Raw genomic sequence first — 26,493 nt, 5'->3', positions numbered from 1 at the left:
ATACTTTATTTGCAAGCTCTGCAAATGTGGGCGGGTGTTAATTGTAAACAATTAAGGTCACCTTTCTCTCAACTTGACTTTTGACATTACAGCCAAGCTGACTCACTCGTTTCTCTCAACTTTTCAAAAACAGCATGACTTACAAGGAAATGACAAACTTTCAGGTAAAATAATGTTTCAATTTATACGAAAACTCGGGATTAATATCAACTTTTCTGAATAACCCCCTTATTAACAGTTCCCCTTTTTCTAACGTTCGCCTTTTAGTATTCCCCGTACCATGTAATATAATATCCCTATTTATGATATTATATTTACCTTAGTTTTATCCCTGATTTACTATTGTATTATTTTTCATGTACTTACTCAACTGATGCCCAACTGCATGGAACTCCTTTGACTCAACCCTTAAAACTACCCTTACTAACAATTGGTGTACTACTCTCCTAAGGTATTTTACCCAATTATTATAGCGCCTTTAGAAAAATTTTAGGGTCGGTCGGCCAACAATGGATTTCTGAAAAAGTATCAAAGGGGGGACGCTTTGGGTCGGCAGGGGGTCGAATCCCTGATGAGTTAGGACCGATGTGGTTAACTCATAGAGTAATTTCGGATAGGGTACACCGTCTGCTCGTCACGCTATCTTATTTTCGGCCGGATAGATTCGTGCAACTTCTTAGTCTAATACCGATCCTAATCTTACTCTTATACTTATCTAGTCTCAGGTTGTTTAACTAGTCTCTGCTAGGCTCAATAGATCTAGGGTATACTGGTTTATTGCGGCTGCTGAAGTACTCGGGAGAGTTCAACTAACTTCTAAGTTAAATTCAAATCTCTCTGGTGCTGAAATTACAAGTAATTTCAGCACTTTCAAATAAGTGGGTTGTTAGTTAGATGGATCATGATTGGTTAATATTACATACTTTACAGTGGTAAAATATCTAATTTATCCAATCATAAAATGTAGTTTAGATCAGGTTCCACCCATCCGGGTTTTACAGAGTTTTTTAGAATAGTTTTTCTGCAATTTGAAGGATGGATGATGGACGTTGGTATTTGGCGAACATCATATTTCTTTTCCGGTTTCCCTTGTTAGAGAAGTTCCAGGACGTTGGAATTAGGGACATCAAACGTTGTGTCTTCTTGTGACAACGACTGTGTTTTCGCAACAAACTCAAATCTGATTTCAGAATGGTTGGCTATGTCAGGTTTTTCTGTTTCATGTAGAGAACTTCTTGTGTTTGACCTTGTCTGGGAATGGCGTGGAGATTGTGCATGGAGGGGATGCCTGGTTACTCGGATCTGTACGTATACTTGAACATCGAGGTGGTCATTGGTCTAGTTCAATGAAGTCCTTTTCTGCGAAGTCAAGTCGTACTCTAAATCCTTTGAGTTGTGATTGTGAGCGGCATATCGATTGTGGTTGGCCATTCTTTTTCGAGTGTAGTGGGGTCGTTTTGTCTTTGGATGTTCGTCCTTGGTGTTGTATGCTGATCTATATATTGCATAATATAATTTACATTTTATAAAACTTTTATTAGTTTAATGTTTTTTAATTATGATTTTGGTTAGTTGTTTTCACAAAAGCTTTTTGTTTTAGTTCAGTTATTTTGAAGAGTTACTCACCCTTGAGTAGCTCTTATTAAACATAGGAGTGTGGTCACAAAGCGTGGATGTAGCACGGTGGGTTAGGCCGGCTATAGAGCATGCTCAGGACGTCCTCTTCTGGTGGGTTAGGCCAGGAGTGGGAGTATGATTGCATGCGGTGTTTGTGAGACGTCCTGTTATGTGATAACGTTTTATGTTGGGTTTGTTGTGGTTTTTCTTATGTTTTGTTGGTTGTGTCCTCTTTTCAAAAATCAAATTGTTTGTGGTATGGGTTTATCTTTCGACTTTTTTGTGTTTTATTATTTCTTTCTTAGACTTTATAATAGTCTTCAAAAGAATAAATTATCCAGTTTTAAACTGGGTTATTCCGGTTTGGGTACCGTTGGTTTCCTTTTCTTAGTCATGCTGTTATTCTATGATTTGTGGTGTTTAGTAAGCTGCGTTGGTTAGTGTTGTTTAGTATATAATTCCTTTCCAACCGGGTTAAAGGAAAGTTTGAAACGTGTTATCTTGTGTTAGAGTTGAGTGTGAAAGCTTGAAACTGAAATTCATTATTTTAAACAATTCTTCGTGGGCGAGCTGTGCGAGTGTGGATAGAATTTTTGTGCGAATGAATGGAAATATCAAAAGGTTAGTACTGCATTTTCGTTTTATCAATTTATTACATAGAAATTCAAATTTACTGTTAGTTGTTGGGGAAAATTAAGTTACAAATTTTCATCATTATTAGATTTACTGCTTGTGGGGAAAAAATTTATAAATTAAATTACTGCATTTTTATTTAATTGTTTGGTGCAAAAAATTAATAAAGTTTTAAACAGTTTGAAGAAGTTTTCTATTTTTTATTTTTCTTTTGTGAATTTTTCAGATGATCGTTGGATGAAGGCTAAAATTCTAAAGAAGACATGGATAAAGAATGGTTAGTTTCTAATTTTAATTTAATTAGTTAATAATATGTATAATTCATACTTACCTGTTAGTCGTCGGGGAAGAAACCGTGGGGAAAGATGTCGTGGATGAGGTCGGAAGTTGTTAGTAATTTTGCTAAGATGAGGATGATATTTTTAATTTGAAGCAGTGGCCAAAGCAATTGAAGTGCTTTAATGGTTGTTAGTTCTTCTGTGCCAACTGCAAACTCATAAGGTGTGTTTTGGATGAGATTATATAATTTGTGATTGAATTTAGTGTTGTGGATGAATTCTAATATGGGGATTTCTATAGGTTGAACAAATTCGTGTGGGATAAGGAAGGGTCGGGATTCTTCTGCGTTGAAGGTCTTCGTGATGGGACAAAAAATATACATTTGGGTTATGGGGTCGTAATTTCGAGGAATACCATGAAGGTTAGTATCTTTAATGCAATATGTAAAGTTAAGAAAGAATGGTGAGGTGTATTTGGAATTGATGAATTGAAAACGGTGGTGTGGTTGCCTGGAGGGAGTGTGTAGGTCGAAGTGATTTTGTATAAAACGATAATATGTATATGTGTGAGTTTGTTTAGTGCGTAACATAATATCGTGTGAGCAGTGCAAATCTCGTTCATGTGGTGCAAGGAAATGAAAGGTTAGTGAAAATAATTGAAAGCGTTCTTTAAAACTTTCGTAGGCTTGTGTGTCTGTTAGTGCTTCTGAAATGATGTGGTCAAATTTGCGATCAAAGATATTGAGTGTAAATACATATGGTGTTTTAATGAAAAATTTTTCTGTGATTTGTGGGTTAGCGAAGCGATCATCGTCTAAAAATTGATCTTGGTTAGTTCGGATGATGTTATGATCATAATATTCTAGCGTATATTCGTTAGCTCGGGGTGCAGTGTATGTTTTTAGTGACTTTTTATATCCGATGTAAGTAAGTTGTCTAGGTGTTAGTGGTGTAGTGAGTCGATATAGCATGTCTTTATTTCGTTCTATATCGATGTGAGTGTTAGATAAAGGTAGGCAAAGGGAATTAGTAAAATGATAATATGAGGTCCAAGGAAGGGTAGGCATTAAAACGTGTTCGTCTACAAAACTACGTGTATCGTTAGTGTCGTGAGGGGTGTTTAAGGTATATTGTGGAAATGAGGGTAAGGTGATAGCTAAAAATTCTTTCGTGTTAGTGTGATTTGGATGATGTATATATTCACGGGCTGTTCCTGGTTTTGCTGGGAAAGGATGGTTTGGGAACTTTCTTTTAAAAGTGCGATAAGCTCTATTAGTGCTGAGTGAAGATTCAGTAGATGTGGATGATGGTGCTAATGATTCGGTATAAACTGAAGAGGGTGTAGGGGTAGGTGGGTTGGATGAATCTATTGTGGATGAAATTTGGTTTATAGTGGGGGTGTCAAGGTGGTAGGGTTGTTGTTGTAGGGTAATAAAATTATCTAGTTCTGGGGAGATTTGGGGGGTATCTGGAGAATTGGATGATCGGTCTGAATGAAGTGAAGAGTAGGTTGGAGTGACTTGGGAGGCATAAGAGGGTGTAGAATTGGTTGGGACAGGGTTATTTGGTAGTATTGGTTGAAAAGGGGGTTGGGAAAAAATTGAGGGGTTGGTGTGAAAATGATTGGATGGAGATGGTTCAGAATCGGCAAATTCATCGGGGGTTTCAATATTCGGGTTATTGAGTTGTGAAGTGGAGTATAAAACTGAGATTTGTGAATTAGTATCTGAATTCATGCCTGATGTTACATTAATAGTTGGAAAATTGGGTGGCGGGAAAGCAAAAAGTGGAATTATTGTAATTGGAGTGTTGAGGTTGGTTGGGTGGGAATTTGAGCGGTGTAGGGATCCAAGTTGTCGGCTCATCGTGGGCTAAAAAAATTATTATTTTGAGACTGAAAAGCGGTGGTATGGGGTTGTTCTATAATTTGTTCATAAGTATTTTCATCTTGTGAATGGTGTGTCCTTATATGTTGGATGGGACTTTGTGATATGGTTGGTCTAAAATTTGGATTATGTGTTATTGCTAAACTTCGAAAATTTTGTGGGACTAGGGATAGTGGATGGTTATGTGGTAGAGGTGGTAACTGTGGTGCTGTGGGCGTTGTGTCTACATTGTTATGTTCTTCGTCGTATGTGTTCTGTCTTGTTGCTATTTTGGTGTTGTATTCTTTTATTTGTGCGTCTAAAAGAATTTTGTTTATTGATGTAGAAAAAATTCCGAAAAATCCTGCAAATAGTATGCGTGCTACACTTGCTTGTCTGTTTACTTGTGTTTGTATAGCACATGTGTTGTAGATTCCTTTTAAAAGTGAAAAAAGAAATCCTATAAAGTTAAACATTGCGTATAAAATAGTTAATTTTTCTAAGATGTAGTAGGGCCATCCTAGAAAATCAAGAATTTCATTTTTGAGTGTAACAAAGCTAAAAATATTTATAGGTGAGATATCTTGTGGTCGGTATTTTTCACCGTTTAGATATATATAGTCTTTAATGTCTTTAAAATATCCGCTATAGTCTTGTGTATAAATATCTGCAAATCCTGCGGTCTCGGCAAGTTTGCGTAAGTTTTGGTCAATTGATTGTCTTTGTATAGTGTCCATTTGTGTTATTAATTCTTGGAATTGTTGTGTTCTAATGTGATGTTGAATATCTGATTTTGAATATATTCCTATTGATTGTAAGTCGATATTTGGGTTTCGAGCGATAGCTCTAATGCTTTCAGGTGAAAATTTTTTGAGTGATTGCATTAATGTGGGATATGGGGTAAGAAGGTAATTTTTATCTTCATCAGGGTTTAGTTGTACTACATTGTGGCTATTTTCTGATCCAAATGGGACTGCGGTATCCCAGAAATAGGTTCTTCTTGAAAGTGTGTCAACGAAATGTACTTTATTCTTATAAAAGATAGGGATTCTTTTATAGCATCGTTTGTCTTCAAAAACGTATAGTGGTGATACTTTTTTTGGTACAAGTATAAAACCATAAAATGTTTCCTTCGTAGTCTAAAAAATTTGATCTATTTCCTGATAGTAAATATCCTGCGTAGGGTATTTTTAATACTGCTAGTGCAAGTGATTGTAATATTTGTGTTCTTTCTAATTCGCATAATTGGTGAAGTGTTTCTAATTCGGAGAGTGACATTTCTTGAAAAATTCGGCTAATCGTGTAGTCTAATTTCATATCTAAGTAAAAATCATAGTGGATATTACCGAAATTTGTACTATTCATTAGTGATAGTTCTTGTAAACGTGTGCTTTGATCGTCTTGGGGCTTTAGATGTCCACCAGGTTGACCTGTATTTTTTTTGAAAATTAACTGGTATATATGATGTTCCTTCATTTGGAGGATGACTTGTGGCGTATGGGTCGACTTTTATTTTTCCAGTGGTCATGTCGAATCCTTTTTCGTATTCAACTAGTATTTCGGAGCATTGTGTTTTGTGAAGTGGGTTTTTATATATACATGCAAGTTCTGTTTCTTGATATACTTGAAAACGTGTTAATTTATTTTCTATATTGTGAATGTTTCTAAAATTAGAACTTATTTTCGTAATGGATTTACTTGTTCATATGGTATTGATTGTATAAAATATTTTTCGTGAAATTTTATCATACGAGCGTGTATTTTTGCTACTTGAAATGTTGTACATGTGTCTTCGGGGAACCAAACAATTGTTGCTTGTGTTCGTGTTGTAGGGTCGCAATAACCTTGATCATTTTTACAAGGTAATCTAATTCTTTGATAGATCATTGTGTTGTCTGATAAATCTCGTGTGAGTTGTATTTTTTCGAGTTGTTTTTTCCAATCGAAAAACATTATTTCTTGGTATCCTTTATTTTTTGTGTCTGCTTTGCAGTTTGGTGGGTTATTTATACCAATGTGTGGTATCCAGTGTTTATCGTGTATGTCATAGGTTAATCGTCCGTGTGCGCCAATATATGGGTATTTTTCATCTAATTTTATATGTCCTTGATATCTTTCAAGTTCTGCTTGATGTACAGAGTCTGAAAAAACTTGGAAGTATACTAACTTTCTATCTGAGTTTTTATTTTGTGTGATATTTAGTCGGAGTAACTCGTTTTTACAATCTTCGGGATTTAGGTGTAAAAGTCGTTCGATATTACTTTGGTAGAATGATTCATGGTCAAGTCGGTTTTTTTTTCCGTTTGAGACTTGTGAACAATGTACTTTTTTCTCAGAGAATGTTGCTGTGAATTTATATCCTATAACTGTTGTTGCTCGGGCTTTTGAGTAAAGTGTTGCTATTACATTTGTTGTTTCTATGGCTTGTGGTTCTGTTTCGCATTGTGATACTTGATTTATTGCATATTTGTTTAGTGTTTTTTGTTCGTTTTCTTCACAATCGTAATGTGTTACTAATAAATCTTGGGGTCCTGTGCGGGGGGAAGGGTTTATGTTTTGATTTGAGATTACTAGAAAAAAGAGTTGGAGAAAAATTAATAATTTTGGAATATACATGTGTATGATAATCCTGAGTATGGGTTATAAAATGTAATGTAACCAATTGTCTTTTTGGTGTATCTGTCGTATTTATATATTACTTCAGTTGTTATAAATGGTGGTGTAGTGATTGAGCTGTTATGTTTGGTAGGTTTAAAGGGTAGGGATGTTGAGTAATGTTGTTTAATTTAACTGTGATTTCAAACTTTAATTGTAAACTATTTTGTTGGAGTATTTGTATATTGTGGTCACGAATATCGTCGTGAATGTCTTGTCGATATTGTAGTCTATTGAGTGCCCAGTTGTGAAGGCGATTACTTTCTAAGTGTTGTCCAAATAGTGGTGGAGGTGCTGTAAATGTATTCCAATCTAGTCTTAAAGGAATAGTTGTTGATGATTGTTCTCGATATCTTGCGTCGAGATTATTTGGAAAATTTAAGTTAAAAGGCGTCGGTGAAATTTGGCTAATTGATGGTGTTGATGGTAGTGATAATGTTTCCGGTAGTGATGAGGATGTTGTATCTGAAGAAATATCTATTGGGTCATTGGTTAAATTTGGTTCACCTTGTGTGAATGAATGTGTTGTCCAATATGGTAGTTGTGATGTTTGGTTTGGGGGATTAAAGGGATTTTCACGTATTTGTTTGGATGTTGGTGTTGAACCTAAGTAATCCGAGGGTAGGCTTGAGGTGCTACGTTGTGAAAGAAGTGTAGGGGTTTCTGGTAAGATACCAGTGGGGTTTTCTGGAGTGCTTTGTGATGGGGATTGAGGTATTTCAAAATGAACTCGGGGAGTTTGAAAATTTCTATTTCGTCGAGGAGGTATAATTTGTCTATTTATTTCGGTTGTGTTTTGGTTTTGGCTAGGATGTCGTATTCTACTTAGTTCTGGTGGTAGTGTTGGGTATAAGTTATATGTTGGTTCACTTAAAGGTGCTTGCCGTTGAACGGGTTCTAGTGGTTCAGATAAGCGTGCGTGTCGTTCTTCAAAAGTATATGGGTTATCTTGAAAGGAAATTCGTGTAGATGTTTGAGGATTTTGGGTAGTTGAAGGTGTTGTTGGGTTATATTGGGATGATGTCGGTGAAGACTGACTGTGTGACTATTGGTTAGCAATTTTTGATAGTTTTTGGTTTATTCTTTTAGTGAAAAAATTTATGTTTATTATAGTATTCTTCTAGAAAAAGAATTAGGAGGATTGTTGCTAGGGCGAATGTGATGATTGCTTTCTTTATACATTTGCATATTGTCAAAATGAGGGATGATAGAAATGTTATGAAAATTACAAATAGTAAAAAAATATCAGTTCTACTGAAAATGGTTCGTATCATTTAGACAAGTTTTATGAATCGTACCTGTGGATATAATCAAGGGCTTTTGAAAGTTGGAGGAATAGTTCAAATATGGAATAGAAAATTAAAAAAATATTGCAAAAAATGATTAAGATTATTACAAAAGATTCAAAGATATCAAAAAGAAATATTATAAAAGTTTTAAGTATCGTAAAAAATTGTATGAGAATTGTTAGAATTATTTTGACTGATTGGGAGAAGAGCATTTAAGAAATGACTTCTTGATCGAATATTTTTTGTTGTTTGGGGCAATTTTCAAGTGTGGTCAGATTATTTATTGGTTTTTTGACAAGTGGGTTGAGTTTTGTGAAAAATTGTTGGGGGCAATTTTTATGGTGATCGGGAGGTCGTCTTTTTCTTTATTTTTATTTGTCAAATGATCCGGGGTATGGTGAGATTTTTGTACTTTAGGCTAATTAAAATGTTCGTTCTGTTACTTTAGGCTAAGTTAACAGATTTGTTTGGGGGGTACTTGAGGTCTGAGTTGGGGAAATATTGTTGATCTTTGGGTTATTAGATAAGGGAGGGTTATGATATTATGGTGATATTTATGTTAGTTGTCAAGTTGGAGTGGTTTGCTTATTTTTGACCTGGAGGTCGTAAAGTTATAGTTATAGATATGCCTGGAGTTTTTTATGGTTCGTCTAATTGATCTGAGTTTAAGTTAGAGAAGGTGACGGATTAGATGAATCCTATTGGTTTAAATTTGAACTAGAATCATTGCGTGTCTGTCAGCATGTTATTTTGAAAAATGAAAACTCAAAATGTTTCAAAGGTTTCAAGATTGTGAAATATAAAATTAAAGTTGTTTTTGAAATTCGACTTTCTTTAATATTTTAGATTGTGGGATGAATATTTTATAATTTTTACGTGGTTGATTTCTAAGTCGTGATGACTCTCTATGTTCTGATTTGTCGATTTGCTCTTGGGGTATTATTTGTTCTGTCATTTTTCTATTTCTCCTTTCTTTTGGAGATGTATTTTGATCTAGATTTTTTGTATTGCTTTTTGTGGTGGTTGATTTTGTATTTTGGTTTTTGAGGTGAAAATCTTTTTGTTCCTTTGTTGTATTTTCCGTATGTGGGTTATTTTGAATAACTTTTAAACCTGTAAAAGAATATAATTGAGTTAGTTCGCGGAGTGCGTATTCTTTTGGATAATAAGGTAATAGGTTATTTCGATGTTGAACGATTTCTTTTTTGTCTGAGTCGGTGATTTTATATGTGACATCAGTGGGTTTTGCAATTATTTGGTATGGTCCTTTACGAAGGGGTTGTAATGTTTTAGAAATTCCTGTTTGAGTATTAAAATTGGGTATTAAAACAAATGTTCCAATTTTTAAATCGGAGGCTGGTGTAAAGCGTGAATTTATTTGTTAATTAATGTTTTGCCTTTGTAACAACTTTTTTGTTACTTTTTGGTAAATTTCATTGTGTTTTTTATCTCTGTTTAAAATCCATTCGGTGTGTGTACCGGAGGCTAATTTAAGAATTTGTGGGTGATGAAAATGATCTTCATCGTGTGTATGTAAAGGTAGGTTATAACAAATTGAATGTTTATTCGGTTGACAATAACTTTGTGCGTTTTTATGAGAGTTTGCTGTAAACATTATTGGTTTGCGTGGCTTTTGGTTAAAAACCATTTCATATGGTGACATTCCTAGAGTTGTCGTAATTTGTGAATTATATGCTAAGGGAAATAATTTTACATCTGCTGACCATTCGGTGTATCTTGTATCATTTCCATTGATGATACATCTAAGATATTCTAGTAGTGAACGGTTCATGCCTTCGACTAAGCCGTTTGTCCAAGGTGCGTAAGATGTACGTGGTTTGTGTTTGATGTTATATAAATGACATAGTGTGATGATTTCTTTATTTATGAATTCTGTACCGTTGTCTGTAACTAAAATTTCTGGTAGTCCAAATTTGGCTATCCAGTGTTCATAAAGCGTTGTGTAAGCGTAATAAGCGTTACAATGTGGTACTGGGTTAAGTGCTACATAATGTGTAAATGCGTCAACAATTACCATAATGTAGGAGTTTCCTTCAGATGAGGGTGAAATTGGTCCTTTTGTATCAAAGGAGATACGGTGGTTAAAGTACAAACTTTGTCCTTTAAAATCTTGTTTTTGTGCTATTTGTTTTTGATTTGGATAAGGTTTATTTAGTTGACATACTATACAATCATTGCATAGTACTTTTATCCAAATTGGTGCATTTGGGAAATAAAAGTTTTGTATGAAATTTGAATATGTTTTCTCTGATCCAGAGTGTCCTTTAATATTTTGTGTATGTGAAATATTAAAAGCTATGAGAATCATACTCAAAGGGAGACAGGGAACTGTAGATTCATTTAATTTATATTCTAAAAGGTCTGTATTTTCGTTAATTGTTGTATTATTAAATTTTCGAAAGTATCGGAGGAGTGTTTTGTTTCCTAAAATAGTTGTATCTGCCTTGACGGGTTTAGTTTTATATTTGTGCCATGATTTTAGTTGTCTAATTACTGGGTCAAGATTTTGATATTGTTTCAATGTTGAAATTGTAATTGTTTCTGTTGGGGCGAGAAAAATGTTTTCAATTTCTAATTTAGATAAGGGTATTGTATCAAGTGGGTCATGGAGGTCAAAAACTTGATTTATTGTGTATTTTGAATCGTTTGTTTGTGGTCCTGATAAATTTATTTTATCAGTTAAGTTTTCTTTTTCAATTAGTGGAAAAAGATCTTTTTTAGGCGGGCGTTGCTTTATTCTTTTTTGTTGGGTGTTATTTTTTATCCATTGTGAATATGGAATTGGTTTAAAAGTTGATGTTCCAAGTAGATCAACTTCATAGTGATTATTTTGGCAATCTAAATAAAGTTGAAAATGTTGTAAACTATTTATCTGTGATTGTTCAACGTCAGTTTTTACTGCATATTTGCATTCCAATCGGGGTGATGTTTCGTTTTCTGCAAGGTAGAATTTTATATTTTTGGGTATTTCAACTGTGGTTTTACGTGTAAGTAATTCAGGTGGCGTATTTCGACTTAAAGTGTCTGGTAATGCAAGATTTTTTCCTGCGGTCCAATCTATATGTAGGTTTGGGAATTTCATTAAAATTAGTTGAAATCTATAAACTCGGTGGTTTGGATTAGATTTTTGTGTAAAGAGAAAGATGATTGGTTTATGGTCTGTGAAAAGAACTGTTGGATGTTTTGATCCAAGTATCAGAAATTCATATTCTGTGAGTGTATATATTATGGCTGTACATTCTCTCATTAGGGTTGAGAGTCGTAGCTCTGCTTGAGTGAATAATCGAGAATTTGCTGATATAAGGTTCATTTTATTTGTACCATTATGTGATTGTAATAATGCTGCGCCGATGCCAAAGTTCGAAGCATCGCACATTGCATAGAATGGTTGATTTGGATCTGGAATTGTGTTCGAAATTTGTTCAGTTAAGAGTTTCTTAATTTCTTCAAATCGTGCTTGATGTTCTGTATTCCATTCAAAATTATTTTGTTGTCTAAGTATATTATAGAATGGTCTTAGGTATAATTGCATTTTATAAACATATTTGCTTAAAAAGTTTAACATTCCAAGCAATTCTTGAATTTTCTTTTTATTTGTTGGTGGTTGGAGTTTCTGAATAGCATCAATGCGTGATTTCAATGGAGTGATTGTTTTTCTTTCTATATTATGTCCCAAGAATTTAACTCTTGTCAAAAAGAAGTGTGATTTATCGGGGGCGGCCTTCAGATTTTCGTTCTGAAGTATTTGGTGATAATGTTCTAAAACATTGAACATTTCTTCTTTAGTCTGTGATTGCATAAAAACATCGTCTAAATAGGTGATTGCGTTTTTCTTGAGTATTAGTGGTCTAAAAATTTTGCTCATAAAAGCTGAAAATGCTGCTGGTCCTATGGATATTCCATAGAATAGGCGGTTGAATTCATACTGTTGGTTTCCAATAACAAATTGTGTTAAACGTCGCGATTGTTCATCTAATGGCATTTGATTATATGCACTGTTCATATCTGCGGTTGTAGAGTATTTTCCGTTTATTTTTGTTAAAATAACTTGTATTGGTTCAATAGGCCAATTGCACTTTGATTCATCTATGAGTGAGTTGAGGTATCTAGCGTCGAGAACGATTTCTAATGATTCTCCTTTGGCTAGAATGATAACAGGGTTGATAAATGTGTTACCTTTTGGTTGTTCTTCTTTATTTACTGGTGATATAATGTTGTATTGTTCTAAAATGTCGAGTAATCTGTTCACTTTATCGTGTAAGTGAATTGGTACTTTACTTGCTCTTTGTTTTTTGAAAACTGCGTCTGGTTTTAATGGGAGATGTAGTGATGAGCTGATTTTGCCAACATCAAATTTGGATGTTGCATAGACTGATGAATATTTGATTAGCTGTTTGGCTAATTTATCAAATTCGTCTTGTGTTATTTGTGAATGTTGGAAGTTAAACATTGTTAAAAATTTCTGTTGATTCTCTGTGTAGTTACTTATATTGAATGTAGGTTTGAAATATGGGGTTTTTGTGAAATAATCCGTATTTCTTTTTTCGTTACTTATTATATTATTTATGGATAATTCTTCATTAAGAATTGTGGATTGACAAATATCTAATAATTGGAGTATATTATTTACGCGATATGCTTTTTCGTGTATTGGTGATATTGTAGCGTTGGTTTCGCAATAGCCTAAAAGTCCTAAAGGTAATGTTACTTGGTAGGGTGTATTGTTGTATACATGTAAAGAAATAATATCTGAATTCGAGTTTTTCAAATATTTTATTGATGAGATTGTAACTTTGAAAAATTTATGGATAGGTTTGAATTCAAAATCTGACATATAAAATTGTTGTTTGTTTTGTTTTTTATCATATTGGTGAACTTGTTTTATTGAAAAACTGTATATGTTTCCTGATAGTGGTTTCAAGTGTTTTCTTTGTTGGTTATATATTGGATAGAATTTTGAAATGAATGGTGGTTTTTTATTTAATCTTTGAAAAAATGTTAGGGATGTGTCTTTTGTTTTTGTATATTTATCTTTGATTAGTATTTTACTGTTCAAGATGTTGATTGTTGGTAAATATTTAGAGATAAATGGTATTCCAATGATATTGTGTTTAATATCAATGATATGGAATATTTTTTTAAATGGTTTATTTAAAATTTTATTTTGCTCTATTGTTCTTGTGGGGAGAAGAAATAATTGAATTTTTCCGTAGTTTATTAATGTTGATCCTTGTGCTGTTGCTAGCTTACTGGAGGTTTCAAGAGGTGTTAGATTTGGGTGTAAGGTTTTTATTTCATTCCATGTGGGAATGTTTATTATATTTGATTCTGCTCCTGAATCAATTAGAAAATCAATTTCAAGATCTGGTGGTTGAAATTCTTTGTTTTTTGGACTTTCTAAGAGAAATGGTATTTTTAAAATTTTCTCTTTAGGTTGTTCTTTTTGTATATTTTGATAGATGTGGTTTGTATTCAAGCATTTTGTTTTGTCATTCTCATTGGATTGATTTGTAGCGTTAATTCCATTAATTTCTTGCGTCGTTGGTGTGGAATGGATGGGTTCAATATAATAATTGTGAAGGAGTTCTGATTGATTTTCATATATGTGTGATGAAAATGGTTGTTCATATATAATAGGTTCATAGTCATTTTCGACTGCTATCATATTGATGGAGAGAGTGTTTTCTGTATCACTTTCTGAGTCTGATGATCCACAGTTTATTTGATTGAGTTGTAACGTATCATTTACTGTGTCATCAATACCTGGGGGGTCTGATGTTGTTTCTGGATTTGATTGTACTTGATTAATATGTCTTTGATGTTTAGGGGTACTACTTCTGTGGCGATTATTAGAATTATTATAATGATTATTATTCCGGTGTGGTGATTGGGAATAATTTCTATAACGATTATTATAACTTGAATGTCGATTTTGTGAACTATTTCGTGATCTATTTTGATAATTACCGTTTGATCGGTTATATGAGTTATTTCTTGATCGATTGTTTGGGTAATACTGATTTCGGTTGTTTGAATAGCTTCTATTTCGATTATTGGAATAGTTTCTATTTCTATTATATGATGAGTTTCGTGACTGATTGTTTGGATAGTATTTATTTCTTGATTGGGAATTAGATCTAGAAACAAATTGTGTTGTGTTTGAATTAGATCTGGAGTAGTTATTTCGACTATTTGGTCTATTGTAGTGATTTTGTGACGGATTTTGTGTATGTCTTCGTTCTGGCGATCTTCCTCTATAACTTGAGTTATGTGGTGATTGAGTTCTTGTATAATTTGTATTGTTCGGGAGTGGTTTTCCTGAACTGTTGTTGCTGTATACATTTTTGTTCAGTAGATTTTGATCTTTCTTCATGTATTGATAGAATGATTTATTTGGTTCTTTATATTTTTGAGGTTTATTTTGATTGTCTTGCTGTTTTTGTCTACATTCAGAAATACTATGTCCATATCGTCGGCAATAGTTACACCATTTTTTGAAAGATGGTTTGCCTTTAAAGTTTGGGTGTTTTTCATAAATATTAAGTATTTCAGTGATTTTTTCAACGAGGTCTGTATCTGATTCCTGTATATTGTTGATATTTGTAGAATTTGTTTCAATTCGGTTAACATATTGTAATTTCAGATTTTCTGTTTCTTCGAGTTTCATTGTGATTTCCGCTTGTTCTAGTTTGTCTACTAGTTTTCGAAAATCTAAATCGGGTTCTCGAATTGAGGAGGGATGGGATGCTCTTTTTTTATTGCTATTTTCCTTAATTGCGGTGTTAAGGTCATCATTAAGATTTCTGTCATTTTTGTGTTTTTATAGTCGTGTGTATTTAATGAATATGCTTTTCGAACTAGTGTTTCGATGCGTACTGCTAATTGCTTGATGGTTTCATTTGGTAATCTGCGAATTTCATTACATAAAACTCTTTGTTGTTGTTTGTTTCTTTCGGAGTCAAACATTTTTGAAAATTCTTGTGTAAACCTTTTCCAATTTGATTTTATTTCTATAGGCAATACTGAAAACCATTTTTGGGCTGCGCCATCTAAGGTTGTCTGTATCAACGCTGTGCGTCGATGTATCCAGTTTTGATGTAGTGGCGTATTAATTGGTTCAGGTCCTATATTTAAAATCAAATTTGCTGTTACTGCATTTAAATAATCTTCTACAGAATATTCAGGGTCTGTTCCTGTAAATACCATTAAAGGTTTGTTTGATGTTATTGATGATCCACCCATAAGGTATGGATTCATTGTCATTTGTAATGATTCTGCTGCATTTGGCATTTGAGAAAAATTTGAAAGTTGATTTCTTGTTATTTCGTGTTGTTGAAGATAATATGGGAGTGGTATTTCATTTTGCATTTGTGTTGGTTGATACGAGTGTGCGATCATTGGGTTTTGTTGTTGAAAAGATTGTGTATTAATTGGGTTTTGTGTTTGGATTGGTTGTTGATTTTGTGTATCTATCGGTTGTGGAGAAAAAATTCTATGATTTGTATGTGGTTTCTGTACTCCTTGTCCACGATATTCTTGATTATATGGTGCAAATATATCTGGTTGTAAAAAATCATCATCTGAGGATAAGTAATCCATTTGATAAGATGTTTGTTTTTTATTCTTATTTTGTTGAAAAAATGGATAATTTTCTCTACGATCCTGTGGAGGATGTGAATTTGTTTGAAAATTTACTGAATTGGTTGATGCCATTGGGTTATCCCAGTTTCGAGGTCTTATATGATTATTAGTATTTTTTCGTGGGGGATAGTTTGTTTTTGATGGATGTGTGTAATTATAATTATGTTCTGCAAAATTGTTTCTAGTGAACGTTTTACGTGTTTTTGACGGTATTGTCGTGGGTCTGTATGTTTGATAATCCATGTGTGAATATTTTGGGGCAACCGAAGGTTTAACGGTTGATTGCAAGGTTACCTGTGTTTGTGAAGGGTTTGTATTTCTTGGTGTTGTTAAATTTGGACGTATCGGTGAAATGCTTTGTTGTGTAGTTGTTGTGTGTACGATTTCTTCATTTATGAAGTGTGATGGTGTCTGGATATCTTGTTGAGTGAGATTCCTAGTTCCATTGAGGTTTTCATTGTGTATGACTGTGGAGTTTAAACTATTATTTTGCATATCAGGTAAAAATGTATTATAGTTTAATGGTGTTGCATCAATGGTTAATGGTATTACTCTTACATAATCTCTTACATAAGATATCGTACTTATTGCTTGACTTGAGATTGATTGTGGGAAGTTTATGAATGCGGGATGAGACCATTCGGGGTCCCAAACATAGTCTGACTGTTCTGTGATGGCAGTATCATCGTTTGAGTTTTGAGGTCTAAAATTTTTTCTTGCTTGTGAAATTAAATCAATATTATGTGTGAAATAATCTATTATAAACCATGCCAAAATTTTTTGTAAGTCATGTTTTGTATGTGGTGAAACTTCATCTTTAGTGAAATTTTCTTGAATTATATTTAGAAAACTAGAGAGTAGTGTGATTTCATGTCGTACTCTTATATGTTTAGATGTTTCTGTCGGTGAGACATTTGGGATTGGGATTTCGTTTTCTAATATCGAGATATAACTATATATTATTGCAAAAACTTCATTGGTGAATATGGAGTTTGCTCTTTGTGAGTTATGATATTGTATGCTTTTTATATATTCTGAGAATACTTTTGAAAATTCTAAATCAAGGTCGTCTGTTTGAATTACATATTTGCTGTGATTCTGGTTTGGTGAGCTGAATTCTATGGAGTAGATTCCGTATTGTTGTGTTAAGTTACATATATCTTTCAGATAGTGATCGATAATTTGTCTTTTGATTTTTACATCTGGGAACTCTGTTTTACATGGGCTGATTCCGGGTTCAAACAAATTTAAGAGTAAATTCTTGCAAAATATATGCTGTCCTCTATCATTGGTTGCATCTACAATGAAGGGGAAGATATCATCATCATCTGGACTTTCTTCACCTGGGGTGTGCGTTGAGCTCATTTTTTCGTTTGATGACTGTTAATATGTAATTATCGATGTGTCTAATTGGTTGATTCCAATTGTATAAGTGTACTGGTTTGTGTTTATATTGCTTTTTTATTCTTCTTTTTCCTCTTTTTGATGAATTTGAAGTTGTTTCTGAGTCGGAAAAATATAATTGATCGTGAATTGGGCAATTTTTATCTATTGATTCTTTTAATTTATAAAGTTCGTCTAAACTGCTGGTTTCTGATTCTGAAAATGCGTTTCGGTTTTTGGAAAATCTTTTTCGTGTTATTTGTCTTTGTTTGGTTATTATTTTTCTTTTTAGTGTTTGTCGTTTTGTTCTAATATATCCAACTGTTTGTGTATGAGGTGTGATTACAAGGTCGTATTTTTTGTTATCTATCTCACAATTGTGTAAAACGATTGTTTGTTTATTTCCTAGGTTTTTAAATGACATAAGGTTTAGGATGACGGATGCAAAAGGTTGTTAAATGATTTTTATTTTCTTAGGCTGTTAGTCCTTACGATTTTTTGGTTAGCTTAACCTGGGTCTATTTGTTCAGGGTTGGAGAGAAAAGTATATCGATTCCAAAGAATGATTTTTTACTTTCTCGTGGCTAGTATAAGCTAAGGTGTTAACTTACTTAATCTTACTTAAGGGTAGTGATTGTGTTCAAGGGTTGGAGAATAGTAAATCGATCCACAAGGTTCAGGTATAATTAGAACGCGAGTAGTTCGTTAGATACTATTTTAAACTTACTAAGTCTAAGATTTATCCTGGGTCTGGTAAGAGGGGGGATCAAGTGAAGGATGAATAACCGAAGTTCTTCACTGTTTATCCTAATTTGAATGATTCGTTTTGTTCAAAAATTTCTATTAGTCCTGGGTTTGTAGAAAGGGTTGGATAGTGAATCGACGTTTGAGGTCGTTAGACACTAGCTAAGTGGGTGGGGAGAACAAAATTGTTCTTTTTGATCCAAGGATAGGCCTTGATGATCAAGTTTTAAATTTAATTAAATAGAAAATGATTTAAGATCCAAGGATAAGCCTTGATGATCTGGTTTTAAAATTAAGTGAATTTAAGTTTAAAATGATTTAAATTTGTGTAAAGAAAAGATTTAGTGTTTTTATGATATTAGTGAGTTTATGAATGCTGTTATGTTTAGGTGATGAAGCTGGAACAACAGGATGATTTATGATTACTAACCGTTTATTGTCATGCTACTAATTTTTATTTTGATTTTTCAATAAATATTTTTCAAACATGTTTTGTATATTACTGCAGAATTTAGGAAAACGATCTGAGATCTTTTTATCAATCGTTATTGTATATTAATAATTTTGTTTAGCGCCTGAAATGATTATGAAGATTGACTTCAAGATTTTATGTTTGCAAATGAAAATCTAAATTCATTGCTAATAAAATTCTAAATACAAAAGTTTGTGTTGGCTTTTGCCGAACTATCATATAACTATATGGTAAGTTTCTACTTTGTCGTATGTCGTCTCTGGTTCGAGGTCTTCTTCCAATTCCGGGTAGTTCTGTTATCGTTCGGAATATTGGCTCTGATCTATTGAGTCGTAGAGACATTTCGATTAAATTATCATCGTATAACATTTTGTAAATGTTTTGTCTAATTTCTAATCTATTATTGGTTAATTCTAAGCTACTAAGGTCTTGTTCGAGACTTATGGTCGCACCAGATGAGTTAGGACCGATGTGGTTAACTCATAGAGTAATTTCGGATAGGGTACACCGTCTGCTCGTCACGCTATCTTATTTTCGGCCGGATAGATTCGTGCAACTTCTTAGTCTAATACCGATCCTAATCTTACTCTTATACTTATCTAGTCTCAGGTTGTTTAACTAGTCTCTGCTAGGCTCAATAGATCTAGGGTATACTGGTTTATTGCGGCTGCTGAAGTTCTCGGGAGAGTCCAACTAATTTCTAAGTTAAATTCAAATCTCTCTGGTGCTGAAATTACAAGTAATTTCAGCACTTATAAATAAGTGGATTGTTAGTCAGATGGATCATGATTGGTTAATATTAAATACTTTACATTGGTAAAATATCTAATTTATCCAATCATAAAATGTAGTTTAGATCAGGTTCCACTGAGTGGAAAAGCGTCAGCCCCCCGCCCCCCCTCCCCTAAATCCGCCCCTGATAACAAGGATCAAGGGGCGGATTTAAAGAAGACCCCCCCCCCCCTCAGAGATTCGACCCCCTGCCGACCCAAAGGGTCCCCCCTTTGGTACTTTTTAAGAAATCCATTTTCGGCCGACCGACCTTAAAATTTTTCTAAAGGCGCCTTTGGCGCCAGTTTATACTAGCTTTGAGGGGGAACGCGCGCCAAAAAGCGCGATTTTTTTGTCAAAATTTTCCAAAGAGTGCCCAAAAACGGCTTTTTGGTCTGTTTTTTGCAAAAATTTTCCCGCGGCGCAGAAATTTTGGCCAGAACAGCGTCTATTTAGGGTTTTAGGAGAGCGAGTAAAATCCATTTGGGCGACCTAAAATTAACAGAAAGGTGGTCTAAATATAGTTCAAATCACGTCAAAATTGAAGCCGAAGCAAGCTTTAGGGTTCGGGCCTTTGATCAACTTTTCGTCTAATTTCGTCTCAAAAAATGAAGAAAAAAAATCAGACAAGTTTTTCTCGACACTGAGACAACCCTTTCAATATTTGTTAGAAACCCAATGAAGATCATTAGGGCTTTAATATGATACCACACTTGACTCCACACGTGTTTTATTTGAAGCTGTAGAAATTGGCTGGAACAAAACGGTAAAAGTTCCATCAAGTCACTTCCATTGACGAGGTTGGAACAAAACTTTGTTGAAAAACAGTTTTGTGTTTGTTTGCTCAGGTGGGCAGTCAAGTCCAAATTGGCCCAGGGTGCGAACATCAACTACAGGTCAATTCTGCTGCAGGTGGACCACTTCAAACTCCTGCTCAACATGCAATCTGCCAACAGTTAGCCTATGCCATGAACGCTCAATTGAGTTCGTGCAATGGAATTCGAGCATTATCAATTCCTAAACAAAAATTGATATTACTCCTAACGTTCTAACGGATGGCTTATTAATCAACAAGTGAAAGCTTTTAATGATAGATGAAATGGATTTTCAATTTCAGTCGAAATTTAGAAAATTGTCAGGAATCACTCGAGATTTTCTGATGTCTCGTTCAAGGTCATCATTTGGTTTTCGCTGTTAACTTGGAAAGTAACTGAAAAAGTTTTGAGCACAAATAAAGGAGACAAATTGATTAATTGGATATTGTTTAGCTAAGAACTCTTATCGGTAACAATTACAAAACTAACTTTTTTCGCTGAGAAAGTATATCAAACATGATTTCAGCAAAAGATTCATCTGGAATTCTGAAGATAGTGAAAAAGTGTTACTCGGAGGAGAATAAAGTGCTGAAAAATGACGCCTCAGTTCCAGCGTGTATCTACAAGGACTACACGAAAGAACGGAGAAAATTTGATCTACTCCCCGATGCAAAATCAGGTCATCTTTAAAACTTAAAGTTATTTACGCGAGAAAAATCTGTAGTTTTTATCTCCAAAAAAGTTTCAATATTGCATCAACATAAAGGAGTAATAGTCGGTTAAGGGGAAGTGTGAGAAGATATTTTTTCTTTAATTTTACTTTTTCCAGCTTGTGCTCGTCCTCCAGATGTAGTATCTGCTTGTGTTGAAGAATGTACCACTGATCGGGGGGACATCCAATCAATCAACTGAGCCTCAATGCACCTGTCTTGACACACTTAACTTTTGTTGCCAATCACAACTAATATTTAAGCAACATGTTACAAATACGGAATAATCTAAGCACCACACGAACTAATTGCTTCAAACTGGTCAGGATAGCAATCAAAAAGTATTTATCAAAACAACACAATTGGTTTGCGATCACCCAAACTACTCAATTTTGCGGGTCCACTATTGCTTTTCTTGCATGCAAACGAAAAACCAAAAACGAAGATTTTTATACAGATGACAAACAAAAGCGCCTTAAAAACTTTAGGGTCAATCAGCCAAAATTGGGTTTCTCCAACTAGTACAAAAAGCCGCCCCCTCTCCTTAAACCCGTTACTGGTTGACGCAGCTATTCATAAAAATGATAATAATTTTGGTGAAAGCAAAAAATTGTTATTAGCAAAAATAAATTTAAAAAAATTAAAATAGTTGAAATTAATAAAGGGGACAAAAGAATAACAATTAAAATTAAAGAAAATTTTTTAAACTAACCTCATTAAAATAATTGAGTTTTGATCCAGACAAAAACGGAACTCACTGACTACTTTATTTAATTAAGATTTGCCTTGGTCTTAATAAATTGACATGGAGAAAAATTAAGAAGACGTTTTGGCGCAGGAGAAAATGGAACTTCATTTATGTTAAATATTTTCCCTGGTTCAAAATCTTAACCCCCCACTTTGAATTTTCTATACACATGTGAATCTGAGACAATTGGGAATGTAGTTAAATATTGCCAACGGTTCTAAAAGCACAAAAAGTTTAGAAAAGTTTTTTTTTGATTTTCCAAAAACTGTAATCATGCGCCATAGTTAGCTGATTAACTTATGCCTTTATTGTTCCGACTTTTGATACGAAAGTAACGGAATATTTGTGCTCGGGGTGGGTTTTTTCTTCAGAAAAATTTCGGCTTTTCAACTAGCCGTTTTTGACGGATTTTTTAAAATATCATTCGAGAGCTATTGTTGTCCTGAGCTTGAATTTGACAAGATATATCACCTGTGATCATTTTTCGTAAAGTTATGGGGGTTTAAAGATTGCCATTTTGGCCAATTTGGGACAATTAACGCGCGATAAATTTCGCGCTATTAACGCGTAAGCGAGATTTAATCCGTCTTAGAAATCGTTCCAAATTGGTTGAAAGAAGCTTATTTGCCATAATTGATTTGTTAATAGAAGCAGAACCTATCACTTTGTACTTAATATGACGTGTGGGGGGATGTTTTGGCTCTTTTTCCTTACCCCCCCCCCACCTACAAATTTTTATATTTAAAGTTACTGTTCAGTTTGTCCGATTGTCATAAAAATTGGCATGTAGACTGATTAGGCCATGACAAACTTATTTAGTCTCCATAATTAACCTTGTAAAACCACTCGTTAGACCTTAAAATTCATGTTTGAGTGAGGTGGGGGGGGGAAAGGAAAAAGAGCCGATCTTTTTACAAAAAATCTCAAAATTTTTTTTCAAATTTTTTTTTATGTTTATTACTTTGAAATTTTTCATCTTATTAATGCTCCATAGACCTTAAAAAGCAGTCGGAATTTTCAGGGCTTTGCCCTGATACGAGCAGTCTTGTCTCTTTTTATAGTTAGCCGGCTTTCTTCGCTGTTTTTTTTTCTGCACATAAGCCAAAAACATTTTCAAACTCTTTTTCGAATGAAGTTTTGAAATTTTGAAAAACATCAATTAGCTGCTCAAGAGTTTCACAACTGTAACTACAAAAATTTTCTTGATTTTAGAAATTTTGAAAATGAGTTTATTCTTGATACAATTTTCATACTTTTTTAGTGTTCAGTCTTTCTAAGAAAGTGAGAAATATTTATACTCGGGATTGTTTTCATGTTCAGAGACCAATTTCCAGAAGAGTCTGCTCACTGTATTAAAGGACCACGAGTCTATCTATAATGCTTGCTTTAAAATTCGATGCTGAAAATGCAACGTGAAATTTTTAAGTGGCCAAATACCGCGCACTACACAATCGTTCCATATTGCATTGAGGCAATAAGCTAATTGGGCTTAATAATTCTTTTGACAACTCATTTTTTAACAATTAAAAATTGATCTTATCAACCAAAATCTCATGAAAGCTGAATGTTCTCATTCATCAAAAACTATTTTTGACTAGTCTTCTCGTAAAGATCGTGATGTTTCTAAATTTGTTCAGGCTCAAATTTTTTTTCATCATGATTTTTGATTGGTGTTTTAGTCTAGTTTTTTTTGTTAAAAGGAAGGCAATTTCAACCAACGAACATTGAAAGTCTAAAGGTCACAAAAAAGTGATTGAAAAAGTTTAAAACGGAATTTACTGTCAGATTTCAAATCGAAGTGAAAATTTTACCTATTGATATAACTTTTTTGAATAAGAATAAACTTATCAAATAAATTTCAAAAAATAGTTTGTTGTAGAATTTCAAAGAGCTTTAATGACATCCATTTTCTTACTTGATGTTTTAAAATGATTCTTTTTTCGAAATTATCAGTTTTTTTTATGTTTGATCTAAGCAAATTGATCACATTATCTTGTTTTGTTCAAGCCTACACTTCTAGGATTACTTTAATGACTTCATTTTAATTAAAGTTGGAGTATAAAATCATTTTGTTACGTTATTGTTCCAACTTTCGATACGAAAGTAACGGAATATTTGTGCTTGGGGTGGGTTTTTTTCTTCAGACAAATTTCGACTTTTTATCTAGCTATTTTTGACGGATTTTTTTAATATCATTCGAAAGCTATTGTTGTCCTGAGCTCAATTTTGAAAAGATATTTCACCTGTGATCATTTTTCATAAAGTTACTGGGGTTTAAAGATTGCCATTTTAGCCAATTAACGCGCGATATATTTCGCGCTATTAACTCGTAAGCGAGATTTAATCCGTCTTAGAAATCGTTCCAAATTGGTTTAACGAAGCTTATTTGCATTAATTGATTTGTTACAAGTAGCGAAATCTATCCTTTTGTACTTTATATGGCGTGTGGGGGGATGACTTTCATAAAAAATTTCAAATGTGGTTTTTTTAGTCAAAGCCACGGCAGAAAACACAAAAAACAGCTCTGTTACCTGAAAAAAGATGCACAACGGCCAACATCCTCAAGAAAAAAAAACGTTTATGGAAATGAAAACTCAAGCCAAATTTATTCGAATAGAAGCAAAATCCTTCCATGTCAGTTCAGTCGAAAAGCAATGTTCAGAAGAAAGTGAACCGAGCCGCCCTTGGCACCACCAGAAATCAGAACCGCAGAAACTCTTAATGTCCAGATCGGAAATTAGGAACTTTGCATATTTTGAGGCAAAAAATTCAGACGTGAATGTAAGGACAAGTGTGCAGCTCGAAACGCTGATTACAATCGATCTAGAAAAAAGGAAACTTTGAAAATTGCTACCACTCAGCAAGAACGGATGTGGATAATGTCATGTCAGACAAAGAAGACGGAGAGACAATATATTTTATCGACTATTACAGCAAACATGAGTATTCAGTCGTCAAAATTGAAGAAATCCCCTTAGAAGATTGTTCAATTAAAAGCGTAGAAGTTCAAAGCGCAGCAATTTGCGGAGCCCAGATTTTGAGAATAAACAGCGAATCAAAGAATTCAGTATTTAGCGCAATTTTTAAATGTGGAAGCCCTGCTACTTTTGTGAACAAGAAAATGACAGACAGGTTAAATCACACAGACCGTAATGCGAAGTTGTTGTCTATCCAGGAGAAGCCAATTGTCACCAACGCACCCAGAAGCCAATAAGTTTATTTGGTACGTTGATAAAAACATAAAAACACCAATAGCTAGTATAAGGAAGGTGACAAATTCCTGTTATCAGTAAACAGAACACGTTGTTTTCTAGATTTGCAACCAGACTGTTAAAAGGCATTTCAAGACTCCCCGTACTGTGGTTGGAGTCAACAAGCCAGAAGAAAAATTGAAACTTGAAGTTTGAAAGAACTAGCCGGAATTTTTGTCAGGAAATAAAAAGCAATTTTTAACAGACTCTGCAGATCGAAGAGCACAATAAAGCGTTGCAGCAAAACTGAGCAAATGCAATTTTCAAAAATTATCTACCATGGCTAGGATTCAAGATTGATTTAATTGAAGTGATGCCAAAATTCTCAAAATTGGAAGAAGAGCTAAATTTATTACCTCGTAAGACATTAAAGCAAGTATGATCTTTCATGGAAGTATTTAATTATCTCTCCCAATTTTTTTTCGAAATTTACAAATGGCTACTGAATCATTCAGACCATCTATGAAATTGAACATCAAACTGAAATTCGCGAGGGGGAAACCTAGGAAGAAGTAGCGTTTAAAAAGTTACTATAATTGATCGCGAATATCTTCACAACATAACAATAAATCCTGAAAAAAATTTGCGAGTAAAATTAGGTAGTAGTCACAGGTTTTTGGCTGCCGTGTTAACAAAAAGTGAACCAGGATTTTGGGAACCAATCGCCTTGACCTTTTCCAAAAAATGCAGCGGAACAGAAGTATACTACAAACAAGTAGTCGACGAAGTAGTCGACAGCGACGCGATTCGATGGGAACAAAAAAACGAAGAGATTGCGACAATGCAGGAAGAAGACGAAGTGATTGCGCAAGTATTCTACTGGACAGGAACAGCAGATGAAATGAACGATATGCCTTCATTGGGAACGAAACTTATTCCGAAGGAGCAGGCAATTCAGTACGGACCTGAGGCACTGGCCTACTGGTCAAGATGGGATGAGTTGAGTATTCGTTGAGGAATACTTTACAAGAAATGGTTCCAGAGAGATGGGTCGAAGCCGACACTTTTGACGGTTGTTCCAGCAGCAGGACGAAAGGAAATCCTCGGACAGTTTGATTCAATGGAGACCAGAGGGGGACAGCTTGCAACCGAGAAGATGTTGGCGAAGGTACGACGACGATATTGGTGGCCGACGATGAGGACGGATGTCGAAAGGAAAGTCCAGTGGTGCTTAAGACAAGCAGCACAGAGTGCCAGTGGGAAAAGGAAGCGAGCTGCGGTTCAGGCCCCAATTGATCAGATTCAGTACGATGGCAGTGGACATATTGGGTCCAATGACGATGGTGACGCGGACAAGAGCGAAGCATGTATTGGTGATGACGGACATGTTCACAATGTATGCGATTGCAGTGCCTCTTGTATCAACAGATGCATCAGACGTGGCTTAGTTAATTGTGGAACACAGGGTGCTGAAGTTTGGAACTCCCAATGCTTTGCGTACGGACCAGGGGAAAGTCTTTGGCAGTAAACTGATCAAGGAGATGTGCCGACTCCTGGCAATTGACGTAACTCCGACTTTGCCATACAAACCCGAAGGTAGAGAGCTGACAGGGCGATATAACGATAAGATGACGAAGGTGATTTCAAAGTACTGTGCGGA

General features: G+C 34.3%; 1 protein-coding gene across 1 annotated transcript in view; it reads left to right on the top strand.

Annotated features, from left to right (window-relative positions):
* Positions 1-25,848, top strand: part of LOC134845034 (uncharacterized) — a 28,614-nt gene extending 2,766 nt beyond the window's left edge. Inside the window, exons 2-4 of the mRNA XM_063861864.1 lie at positions 20,218-20,324; positions 20,711-20,863; positions 25,493-25,848. Coding sequence (XP_063717934.1) covers positions 20,218-20,324; positions 20,711-20,863; positions 25,493-25,848 — 616 coding nt within the window. The remainder of the gene's footprint in view (positions 1-20,217; positions 20,325-20,710; positions 20,864-25,492) is intronic.
* Positions 25,849-26,493: the final 645 nt, after the last annotated feature.

Source organism: Symsagittifera roscoffensis, chromosome 4, assembly GCF_963678635.1.
Source record: "Symsagittifera roscoffensis chromosome 4, txSymRosc1.1, whole genome shotgun sequence".
NCBI classification, from domain to species: Eukaryota; Metazoa; Xenacoelomorpha; order Acoela; family Convolutidae; genus Symsagittifera; species Symsagittifera roscoffensis.
This window is presented reverse-complemented; position numbering and strand designations above follow the sequence as displayed.